The 11,912-nt window shown below is 41.7% G+C and overlaps 1 protein-coding gene across 7 annotated transcripts in view; it reads right to left on the bottom strand.

Moving 5' to 3' along the window:
• The window catches only part of LOC100741363 (serine/threonine-protein kinase 25), a 116,486-nt gene that overhangs the window by 14,400 nt on the left and 90,174 nt on the right, over nucleotides 1-11,912 (bottom strand). For 6 of the 7 annotated variants that reach the window (XM_012393072.3, XM_003494400.4, XM_024371965.2 and 3 more), the window contains one exon: nucleotides 4,649-4,873. In XM_012393072.3, coding sequence (XP_012248495.1) covers nucleotides 4,649-4,873 — 225 coding nt within the window. Of the gene's footprint in view, nucleotides 1-4,648; nucleotides 4,874-5,343; nucleotides 5,425-11,912 lie in introns of those variants that run through there. The other variant, XM_012393073.3, reaches the window with a different exon arrangement.

Below are 11,912 nucleotides of genomic sequence, written 5' to 3' on the forward strand. Positions count from 1 at the left end.
TTCGGAAGGTAAGGGAAATTGGCGTTGCTGCTAATTGGTCAATCTCCATATCGGTGGTTAGAAGAAGATGCTAGCCGTCCTCGAGGGAAAGTTGCTAGTGGGAGGCGTTGCTCGTTGAAAAATAGGTCTCCCCTATTTTCCCGTAGTTGGGACAAAGACTGTTTGTCTGTTTGAAGGACTTTAGTTAGCTAAATCTTAAGATTTATGACGGGCCCTCGGGCTGGCTGAACATGTACTGCGGAGACGCATCGACATCTTATCGGCAATCATCTTACTCGAAGAATAGGGTCTGTGTGTGGCGAGCTACGGGACAGAGACCGTTGGAATGTTTACTGTCGAGGGTTACAACTATTTCCTTTTTAATGAGAGCACTGTCGAGTGTTACAACTATTTCCTTTTTAAGGAGAGCTATAGAATTACTCCATGTCTTTGTTAGACAAAGCGTTCATCGCGTAACCGCGACTACGTTCGGCGACAGACTGTCGCCTCGAGTCAAAGCTCACTATCGCTAATCTCGAACAATTACAATCGGATTGAATAACTACAATTGTTTAATTACAGCTATCGTAGACTCTAGATTACAATGTTGCGGGATTATCCAAAATTCCAAAGGCTCCGGTGTTCTTTGGATTGAATAACTACAATTGTTTAATTACAGCTATCGTAGACTCTAGATTACAATGTTGCGGGATTATCCAAAATTCCAGAGGCTCCGGTGTTCTTTCGTCTCCGACATATAAATTTGCATAAACACCCGTTTACTTGTAATCGTCGCGGCGAGCAACGTGAGCAACTCTAGATTTCCTGCTTTGAAATCTACCACAGGCAAATATACACGTTAGTCGACATTAAATGACTACGAACAAAATCAATATAACGCAATCTTTTTTCAATTCTGCATCAAGATTATAGCATATTTAACATCATCGTATAAACGTGAAATATGATGTGATGGAAAGGCGTGACCAGCGAGAGAATTAAGATTTCATAAGCTAATACTTATACTATGATACTATCATACTATATACTATAAAAACGGTGATGTATATGTCCACGTAGGCGCCACGCATACTTGCTTCTTTGGCCAACAATTACAGCGAATGTGTCATCAATTCTCCATATACCCTTAACGGATTGAAAGGGTGGAAAGAAGAAGAAGAAGAAGAAGAAGAAGAAGAAAAAAGAAAGGTAGAAGATAAGAAAAAATTGGAAAGGGAGCATCTTTTGGTGCGAACGAGCGAAAGTGGGGGACAGTGGAAAATGAAATCTCGTAGGCGAGCGTGAAGAAATCTGCGGAAGAGGCCGATGCTTTTGTTCGAGCTCTCGCATCTCTTTCCGTGGCATCGATGGAGAATAGGTATCGAGAATGAGATTGCGGAGGATGGAGGATCCTTTTGTGCGCGCAGCTGTGATTAATGGCGGCACAATAGCCGCGTGCCGTGGGATATAATCGTACGCGACACACGGAACGAGGATCGGTTTAACGCCGTTATTACCGCGACACGCTGAGCAATTCAAACAAAAAAAAAAAAAAAGAAAAAGAAAAGAGAGAGAGAAAAGAAAGGTAAAAAGGAGAAAGATCGATATTATCAAAGATATACCTAGCGTCTGACGTAATCTTTTCCTAATACTCGACAATCCTACGGGATCCTCCGTCTAACGCGTCTTATTTCGCTGGGCGATTGGCAAACTGTAAAATGCCAGATTCGCGCTGGGAAAGAGAGATTGGTCGCTGGCTTCGATTATTATAGGATTAGAGATGGAAATTCTTATCTGTAATCTGCACGAATGGCGAGAAATTCCTTTCTTTATATAATACGTTTTTAAAGGGGATACAGCTTTGCGAGGTGAAGAATTGATTCGTTTTACGAGCTTATTTAAATGTTTATAAGGGGAACATGGCGTAGGAATATAGAATGAAGCGTAGATTTTGCGAAAGCTTCGTTAGAAATTTGTTATCAGCACTGTTGGTACGGTAACTGTGTAAATTTCCAATAATTTTGGTTAATTAATTTACCGGTCGTATTCACTCGCGTATAACTTCGCCAATTTGTTTTAGATAACATATCATGCGTGTATGCTCTTTGTGATAAAAACAGATTAATAAAATCGGTTCATCGGATAACGTCTACAAGATAAATTTCTAAAAGAACTCCATTCATTCGTATGCTTAAAGCTATTGTAACTATGCATATCCCTTTTTAATAGTATTATAATGCACTCACACGTCTGTGACATATATGGACGTAGATTATTTTTAATCTAGGCCAGCAGTTCTTAACCTATGGTCCGCGGAATCATACAAAGTTCTCACACATATGCAAGTTACTATTTCGTTATTCGAATAAAAATGTTCAGTACGCATATATTTATTTCATCTGTCTATTTATATTCATACTTGTATTTACATTTATTTTATTTATTCTCTTCTTTCCAACAAGATCGCCAATAAGCGGTGGACGTATGTTTCAATTAAACATATTTGGCACATTGCCGATTTAAATTTTGAGCCAAGTCCCGGGAGGCCGCGACAACAAAATATCGTTTAAACGAGATCAAACAAAATGTTAAGAACCGCTGGTCCAGGTGATGATTTTATGATTTTCGCCTAAGCTACGATATTTCACGTTAAAATATACTAACATGTAATATCTGACATTTGCCTTCTATCATACGAGAGTTTAATCACGTTGATTAATATTCCAAGGAAAGTTCTACGTATCAAGAGTCTAATCTTTTAATCTCAAGCATCGACCCTCGATGATACGAGTAATTTAGATGCATTAGAATGACGTAAGAACGATTAAGATCGCGCTCTTGACGACAATGAAGAGCGAACCAAGACGATCATTATTCAGCATTTTAGAGACGAAACGGGAACGTTAATTGCAAGACAACGGTAGAAACAAGTTTACAAGTCGATTTCCCACTGGAAGATCGGGAAACGAGGAAGCAGATTAGAGGGAGGGACGGGGGTTCTGCTCGTTTCCGGGTTCGAGGAGCGGAAAATTAAGATGATTACCTATGAAATGAAGCGATGTCCGATATTAAGCTCTTGGAGGGAAGGAACTTTCCTTAATGATCGCGCAAAACGGTCATTAGCAATCGTTAATTACCCATCCGATTGTCCGCAGTTCGGTAGAAATATGCCCACGGTAACGAGATAAGATCTTCGATCGAACAGCGCTTAGACTGCAGATATCGACTCTCGCTACGTCCGACAGTTTCAGGAAATTAAATTCTTTTTCCTTTTTCAGTCGCGAAATTAATTTTGTTATTTTACATCATCCGTTCGAAGAAATTCCACGTACAACTCCGCGAATAACTGCTTCGACATGTAATACTATTCCTTTCACATAATTGAGAACGTTAAAGTTGGAAAATAAATTAATATCCATCCAATATGAATCCAAGAAAGGTCCCAACTTTTCGCTGCGTAATTATTTATAAGAAAAATTCTCACGCTTTATGAAACTTCCGTCTTCTCCAAGTAACATGATGCCCCTTTATTGCTCAGGAAGTCATAAACTGACGAAAGTTATTCAACCATTTCTATACGCGTGTACGTAGATTTTTATTTATCGAAGAAACTTAATGGACCGTGAAATCTTGCGTTTCGTAAGATTCTCGACACGCAGATCGCGACACGCTGCGATTAAGTTCGCTGCGCTTATTACATCGACCAATAAACGGTACTATGTGTAGAGCTCATACGGCGATCGAACGCGCGCAGCTTCCCTGTCGAACTTACATTTCGTCGTTCGCGTAAGAATTCACGGAAGTTGAATTTCCATCTGTCTGGAGATATTTTTATATCCGGAATTTTGTCGAGAAAAATCGTAGAACTGAATTTAAGGTACAAATAAAGGAACACGGTGTAACGTTAGAACCGTGTCGCTGGATGCAATTTTATTCCGCGATGCTTTCGACCGAGCACGGTGAAGCGGCCGCAGGAAGCGGAAGCGTCTATGCGACACTGTCCAGCCGGAAGCGATGGTTAACCGACCGTCAAGCCCTTGCCATTCTTCGCGTATGAAAAATGATGGGAGGCGTGTTGGTCGAGTGTCCGTAATAGCGTAACCCACGAAAAAGGGGTTCTTTCTCGTTACACCTCCGAAAATATTGTGAAAATTCATCGAATCGGAACGGTGGCAGAAAGGCGTGGCTCGTGGTGGATTTTTCGTCCATGGTAACCCGCAATTCACCGGTTACAGGCTCTTTTTACGTTCGACACACACGTGAACCTGATCACGGTAATTTGTTCTCCGGTGCACGCGCATCAACAGACTCCGATTAACCAAAGTACCTATGTAAAACAGCTCTGCCTCGCGTTCTTTTTCTCTTTTTTCTTTTTTTTTTTTTTCAATCACGAGACACGTGTATCGAATCGCTATACGTTTATCCATGCGGAAATAAAAATTTGTAATGATACGTTACAGTTAATATCGTCGGTTTGCTCCAAGAATGATGCTCGTTTGTTTGAGCTAGTTAGTTGGAACAATTGTCAATTATCGATTTGGAGGTGGAATTATTTTCTAGGTCTGTCGAGTCGTAAATAGCTAACGAAACGAGAAGACAATTCACGAAACTTCATTAGAAACGAATGTCCCATTGAGAATTCGAAGGGATTAAAAGACGAGGAGCTTACCTTGAGATAGGACCCGTAATACTTGGTGACGTATGGACTGTCACACTGTGACAGCACCATGATCTCCTGCTGTATATCTTCGATCTCATCCTCTGCCTCTTCGAGATCGATGATCTTGATGGCAACAACTTGCTGGGTCCTATTGTCGATGCCTTTGAACACCTCACCGAAACTACCCTTCCCAATTCGTTCTTGTTTCGTGAATATCAGCTCGGGGTCCACCTTCTGCAACAGAAATAACATTGTCTCGCTTAATTGGAGAATTCGCTAGAACGAGGGATTTAACAAAGTTTACCAGGCCGCGGCTTTTTAACAAATTTCGCGGAGGATCGGGACACCGTAATAGTGAAAGTTTCAACAGACTTTACGGACGTCTGACTTTGCGATTGCGGTACTTTTAGCAAATTTCGCAACGACTTGCGATCGCTAATACTTCGCGTTTTGGCAAGCTCCTCGAAATTGCGGGACGATGCGGCGGCGAAAGTTTTAACGAATTAAAAGAAATCGGCTAGAGCGCCGCGATATTCGCTGGCGAAGTAACGTTACTTTGATTCGAGCTTTACGCCTTTGAAGATCATACAAGCGAAATATAATAAGTTTATTTCTTACGACTTTACGATTTCCATGTTACTTGGCGAATAAACGGGAATGTTTTAATAAATTTGGAATAAAGATTTGGATTTTGTGTATCTTACATCTTTACGGAAACGGAGAGCGCAATTTCGAAACGCTTCGCAGCTCGAGGGAATTCTTTTGATCATCGTAGAGATGAAATTAAACCACCGACATGATTCTCTGATTGGCCTTCAACTTGGTCGATAGAATCTTGACAGTTGGATCTCGTTACAACGAATAATATCTTCGTAGAAGGTTTCTACGAGCGTCGAAATACTCTGGCGAGCTACAGTGGTCGAATAGCCTAGCCTTGTACTCATCATTCGTGTCATAACTACGTAATTAGAAAATTATACAGTGCATTAAAAGTCACGAAGAACCGAGCTACTCATATGCAAATGTACGACGTAACGATCTTTACATCACGCTGCATTATAGTATTAAAAAAAGACAAAACGCGAATATTTTAGAGGAAGTTGCCTATAAAATTTTTCACATTGTTTCACGTTACGAGGTGTTAAAATTCTACGACATGGAAGACGTCGAATCGCCTGGGGATAAAATTACGTCGAACATCGTTCCCTCGAGGATTAAAGATTCACAGAGAAGATCCACGTGCGACTTTCTTCAACTATACGTCCTTCGATTGCTAAAGAATGCGGTTACGTGTCGGTGAGAAATGCAGTTCTCCTTGGCTCCTTTCTAACTGATGACACGCCATGTCACAGTAGATAGCAGAGAAATGTGTATACCACATATCGATTGACTAAATACATAATCCGTTGATTCGATTTGACGCCACGTAATCTCCTATAGACATCCTGGTCGCTGAATTAGTATCGCATACGATCTTACTTTCTGCTATTCGACAGCGTAACGTGAGGATGAGAATCGATGAGCCATCCTTTCAATCTATGTGAAATGAATCATTCGTAGGTTTTTCTCTGTTACGAAACTGGTATTGCTATCATTGTGTTTGAAATGAGTACACGTACGACAGAAATCGAAGCATTTTTATAGTAAAGTATCTTTATATTACCAGCGATAGTAATATGGCTAATAATACGAGCCAGAGTAACTTTTATTCTCTCGGGTGCTTATCGAGTACCTAGGTACTGAACGGGTCGGTTAGTAACAGTGATAATAGTAGTAGTAGTAGAGTGATTCGCGATATTACGAAGAAACCTTGACACCTTGATGATCGATGTGATTTTTCTATAACACATCTACCGTATCATAGCTTACTTTTTATCATGTTATGTTACTGTTAATATATATCCTGCTTTTTTTTTCTTCTCCCGAATATTTTCGTAATAATTACATACTCAACGGATCGACTAGTAACACACGCAAACTCAGAGATTACAGAATGATTCACGATATCGCGAAGAAACACTGATCGGTGTTATTTTTCTGTCAATAAATCTACCACTTTACGGGAAGAAGGCTTGACACGCAAAATAATTAACGACCATCACAATATCACGAAGAAACGTTGACACGATGATCGATGTGATTTTTCTATAATATACCTGTCGTTTCGCGGATTACTTTTTACGTTATTTGACACATCCGGATATTTCTTTATTCTGCCGGATACTTTCAGAATAATCAGATACTCAACGAATCTGCTAATAACAGCACAAGCTTCAAAGATATATCGGACGATTCAGGATGAATGGTGTGGTTTTTCTGCCAATAATCCTATCGTTCCAACGGGAGAACCGTTCGCAGACAAAATAATTAACGAGCATCGCGATATAGGAAGAAAGTTACGGGCCGTTGGACGAGAAGGAGAACGTTAAAAGCGCGGGAATAAAATCGATATTCCGTAAATTCATCGAGGCGTTGAAACGTTCTCGAACGCTGGGCGATTGCGGCCGTGTACGAGAAAATTTGCAAAGCAGATTTTCTGCATTTTACCATGGGCGTCTGTCGCGGCTTTTCCTCCCTCGACGTTCACCCCGTACGTCCCTTTCTATCTTCAATCTGGCCTCTCCGACGCGAGCTTTTTATCTACGTGACTTTCCACGCGCGCGCCTTGCAAACATACCGCGGCGTGAGCGGATTCTGAAAAGGGGTAGAAAAATAGAGGAGCGCGTGCGTCTGTTTATCGCCGCTTTCATCTCGCGGCACGACGAAATTCTTCTCGTTCCATGGCTTTGAAAATAATCTACGCGTAACCATCTCTCGTCGTATTAATTTCGGCACACGCGATTCCGCGCCACAGGCCGCTTATCGTAAGAGAATTTTCCAGGGCTCGCTGATCCGACGTTTTTACTTAACGTCCTTCCTGCTGCGCCCTATCTCGTGACTTGCTTTTCCAATCACGTTTTCCGCGGACGAACGTCTCGCAACAAAATCAATTGCGTCGAAAACAGGGGCGAAAGTAGGAAGAGGAACTTCCTGGCGAACTTCGTAAGAAAAAGGAAGAACGAATAGGCTAGAAACGAGGAGCTTGGAGAAAAAAAAAAAGAAAAGAAAGAGAACAAATCGTTCCGACAAAGTTCGAGCGGCCTCGATTTCTTGCCCTCTTTCACCCGGGGTAAACCACTGTCGTTACGGCGATTAGAGCCGGCTGTTACTCGTGTTTCCCAGTGCCAAGAGGAAAGATGAAAAACAGCGGAATACAGGGGAGAAGGAAAGAAAATCGCGTGCAGGTCGGTACCATAGGCGACAAGAGCCAGGAACACGAGCGACAAAAAGAGGAAGAGAGAAAGAGAGGGAGAAGCTGCGCTTGTTCGTATGGCGTAGCTATGTAAAGGAGTCGAGAGGCGGGCGGTCACATCTTAGCCCTTTTTCCCGCCTGCTTGCCGAGCGTACTGCATGAAACTTACGACACAAATTATAATTAGCGAGTGTCAGCGGTACGGAGAGCCGGCACGTAGGTGGTTAAAGTACCGACAAGGGAAGCTGAAGAGCACCATCGTGCGCCAGGGAGAACTCTACCGTACCGGTTCTTCTTGGTTTTCTCGGGATCCTAGCTCGATGGCGCCGCATGATAACCGTATAATTAAAGGATAGACGGGGAACCGAGTTCTATCCGAGATTGGCTTACCAGGAGGATCCTCCTTGTTTTTAATTCAAAAAACAGAGGGAAAAGGTGACGAGCACGATATTCTTATTTTTTCTGATTTTGATGTTGCAACGTGTTTAAAAGGGTGTAGTTTGATGTAATACAGAGGGGAGGAAAGAGGAATAATTTACTCGATCCCTGTATTCTTCATTTTTGATGCGAATATCTTTGCAGAGAAGTTGAAAAGTGAATTTAATAAAAAATCAAAATTATCGGACTTTGAACTTGTCCTCGTTCGAAAGACAAAACACGTTACCCGTCGTGTCTTTCCCACAGAATGTTCAAATAACCAGCATGAACAAAAATTCTACGATTTGTTGAAGCAGTTCCATTTACTTTTGCCTATGATATCGTTAAAACGCGGATGCGTTGTCAGAATCTCGAGTTGCGAATAAGAATAAGAGCGATTGTCCGAAGGCACGAGAAAGAATATTAAAGTTAATTTGCATTAGCTCGGGAAAATTAATTCTGCTGTTCGAAATATCGTGTAATAGTTCATTCGTTGATAGTTTTGCTCTAGTAACAAAAATATTGAACTGACTGATGATCGCTGAATCATGTATACATAATAATGTACTAAATATCGCATCGTCGTGAGTTGAAGGAAATTGTAAGAAAATTAATCTACGCTACAAATAGCCGAAGCTTGTGAGAATCTTGCGAACGAGACGCGTCACAGACGGTGAATTATAGCGGCGCGTGGTCAGACAATTAGCGAGAAGTTGGCACGCGGACGTTGACGTCCGTTGTACCCAAGTTGGAACTGATTCTGTGTTACGCTCTGGTCTCCGCGAGACTAACAGGAATTCTGATGGGCAAGTTACCCGCCTCGAAACAGAATTATCCGGCAACCTCGTGTTAAAAGGGTCGTGTGTTACGCTTCGCATCGCTGCCAGCCCAGTTATGCTTGCTCGATGTTATATAATTGACAGAGCGATACCGCCGCCCAGCAATCAATGTTTCCAAAGCGCTCATTGTATAAAATCACTACCATGTACGGTGACCTACAATGCTTCGACTAAAAGTTTATTTTCTGTACGAAGTCGATGATGGAATTAGTATTAGACTATATACTGTCGACGACCATGGTTTTTCAGGTATACCGATTATCAGATATTTTTGACAGTCGTATTCCCAAGAATAGATAGAAAAAATAATTATTCATCATAAATATTCATCGGGCAAAATGAAAATATCGTACAAAATGCACGAACGACAGCCTGGACGTGGTTGTTTTATACACGCAGAACGTTTCATTAAGAAATTTTCTTACACCAGTGAATAGTATCGTAGCATTTAGGTCAAGTAAGAATCTAGAAGAGTCACAGTTTGGCAGGCACTACTTTTTAAACACGGAATGTTCTACTAAAAAATGTATTTATAAAAGCGAGAAATTTAACAGTATTTAGGTTAAATAAGATAACGAAGTCAATTAAGGAGAAAAGAGCTACGAATAGTAAGATGGCACGTGGCTCGATTGGTGTCGCGTCGACGTCGGGTCTGAAAGCTAAATCGAGTCAAAACAAGCATATCTATCCTCGAATTTGTTCATCGGAGCGTGCCAACTTCCTTACGCTACTCAACATTTTCGCAACATTACGTGTCTATTTCAGTAACGCGGATTTATCATTCTTGTCGACTCGCGGTTTCCACGGAATTTGTCTTTAAGAACGCGAAACTGCCTTTTTTCTTTTGTTTCAGCACCAACTTGTATATTTCCAGGAGAGCGGAAATTCAGAATTACCCGATACCGGTTGTTCTTCGCTCGACTAACACACCAGTAACTGGTCGAAATTAATGCTCAAGCTGCGACAAGACGATAGCGAAGCAAGCGATGGCAACGAGCTAACGCTGTGTGTTTGGGCCCGACACAAGCGTTCTAGGGTCAATCAGCAAAGTCAACATCGGCAATAATAGAACGAGCAAACAAAATCTGGCGCCGCGGGATTACAGTGTGTAACCAGATCTCAGATACGGAAGAAACGAATGGAGTTCGAGCTGAAAGTCGGCGTTTTCTCGAGCTCGCGAAATTGAAGTATTCGAACACTTTTATAGATGTATTACGTCGTTGTTTGACATTAATAGCGGTACAATTTAAAAATCGTAAATAGAAGAGAATTTAAAGAATTTACATTTTTGAATTAAGTATTCCGTTCTACGACAAAATAAAAATAGGAAACGCAGACAATGTAACCCTTGTATTCGATAAAAACAAATTTCAAATTTTGTAAGTTGCGCCACTATCGAATTTAAACAACGACACACGCTATACGAAGCATTTTGATATCTTGTTAGCATAAAAATTACAAGATATTCGTTGTAAGCATACATATCGTAGAGATCACCGAAATAGTGAAACAGTCAATAATTCGTGACACACATAAGATATTTAGTTCGAGTCTTCTACTAATTCTTACGTTGAACACCACTCTACGTATTTATACTGTGTACTAATTTGTCAACTAGTAGCCTGTAACTTATACATTTTCTGGTTGGTTTCAAATATCGTCGATATAATTACGACGACGTCGTGTCTCGTTAACAAAACTCCAAATTAGTTCGCATAACACGTACGATATAAATATCAAAAGCTTCTATGACGGGTATTGAGATACTGTCGCATACTTTTTCTTCCGACGTACACTGGAAATCTCACGAATGTCACAGTGGTTTCGCTTGTACTAAAAACGTATCGAACATAGCAAAGGTGATCAATTTTCGATAGCTAGTAGTTAACGAACGACATTATCGTGCAAGTCGGGCGAATAGAATGGTATTCGTAGCCTGTAATTTCGCAGCGAAAGTCATGAAAAACATTCGACGTTACGTTCGGTGGTGTTTTCGCAAAGTGTTACGCGATCATCGACCCGTGAAACAAGACGTAATAATATAGTCCAGTTGGATGGAAACGGAGGGACCAGCGACCTTTAACTTAGCGAGGAGAAAGTAACGGCCCCAGGAGATCGGTTCCGTACCTATCCAGACATCGGTGTAGCGCGCCACGTGACACAAAACGTATTTTTAATCGCGTCCTTGTTCCAGCTTCGTCGATCGATTTCTTTTTTCTCCCTTTTGATTCATTAAAGTATCGGGAAAACCTGGTCAGATCTTCTCCAGCGCTGTAAATAGACGCGTTCTTGGAGGCTACGAACGAATTGGAATACAGGAGAAGCCTGTTTGTATCGCGAGGAGAAAGAATTCGCGTTGATCCCACGAAGCATCGGGCAGAAGTGGACCAGCATGATCTTCTAACGGGGTCGTTAGGTAATTGTACAAGATTCTGTGACGTTGGCGCGCCGTTACAACGGCATTTCCATAAAAATTCAATTTACGATCGTGAGGAATGGTCGGCGCCGGCGCGGGAAACATCGTGGACGAGCCTCAGCTCGGTGAACTTCAACGTTCGAAAGTAGTTCAACGAGCGCGCGTTAGCGCCATGTGTCGTTCGACCTCGTTTGTTGCGAGAGTAATTTATCGCGCGAGAGGCAGCTGAAATTAAAGCTTAAACGGCACTTCAGGGTCCGACCAAGTGATTCCGAGCGTAGCTGTGGAACGCGCGCGAGCCGGCCCGTC

Source organism: Bombus impatiens, unplaced genomic scaffold, assembly GCF_000188095.3.
Source record: "Bombus impatiens unplaced genomic scaffold, BIMP_2.2 scf_2222, whole genome shotgun sequence".
NCBI lineage: Eukaryota > Metazoa > Arthropoda > Insecta > Hymenoptera > Apidae > Bombus > Bombus impatiens.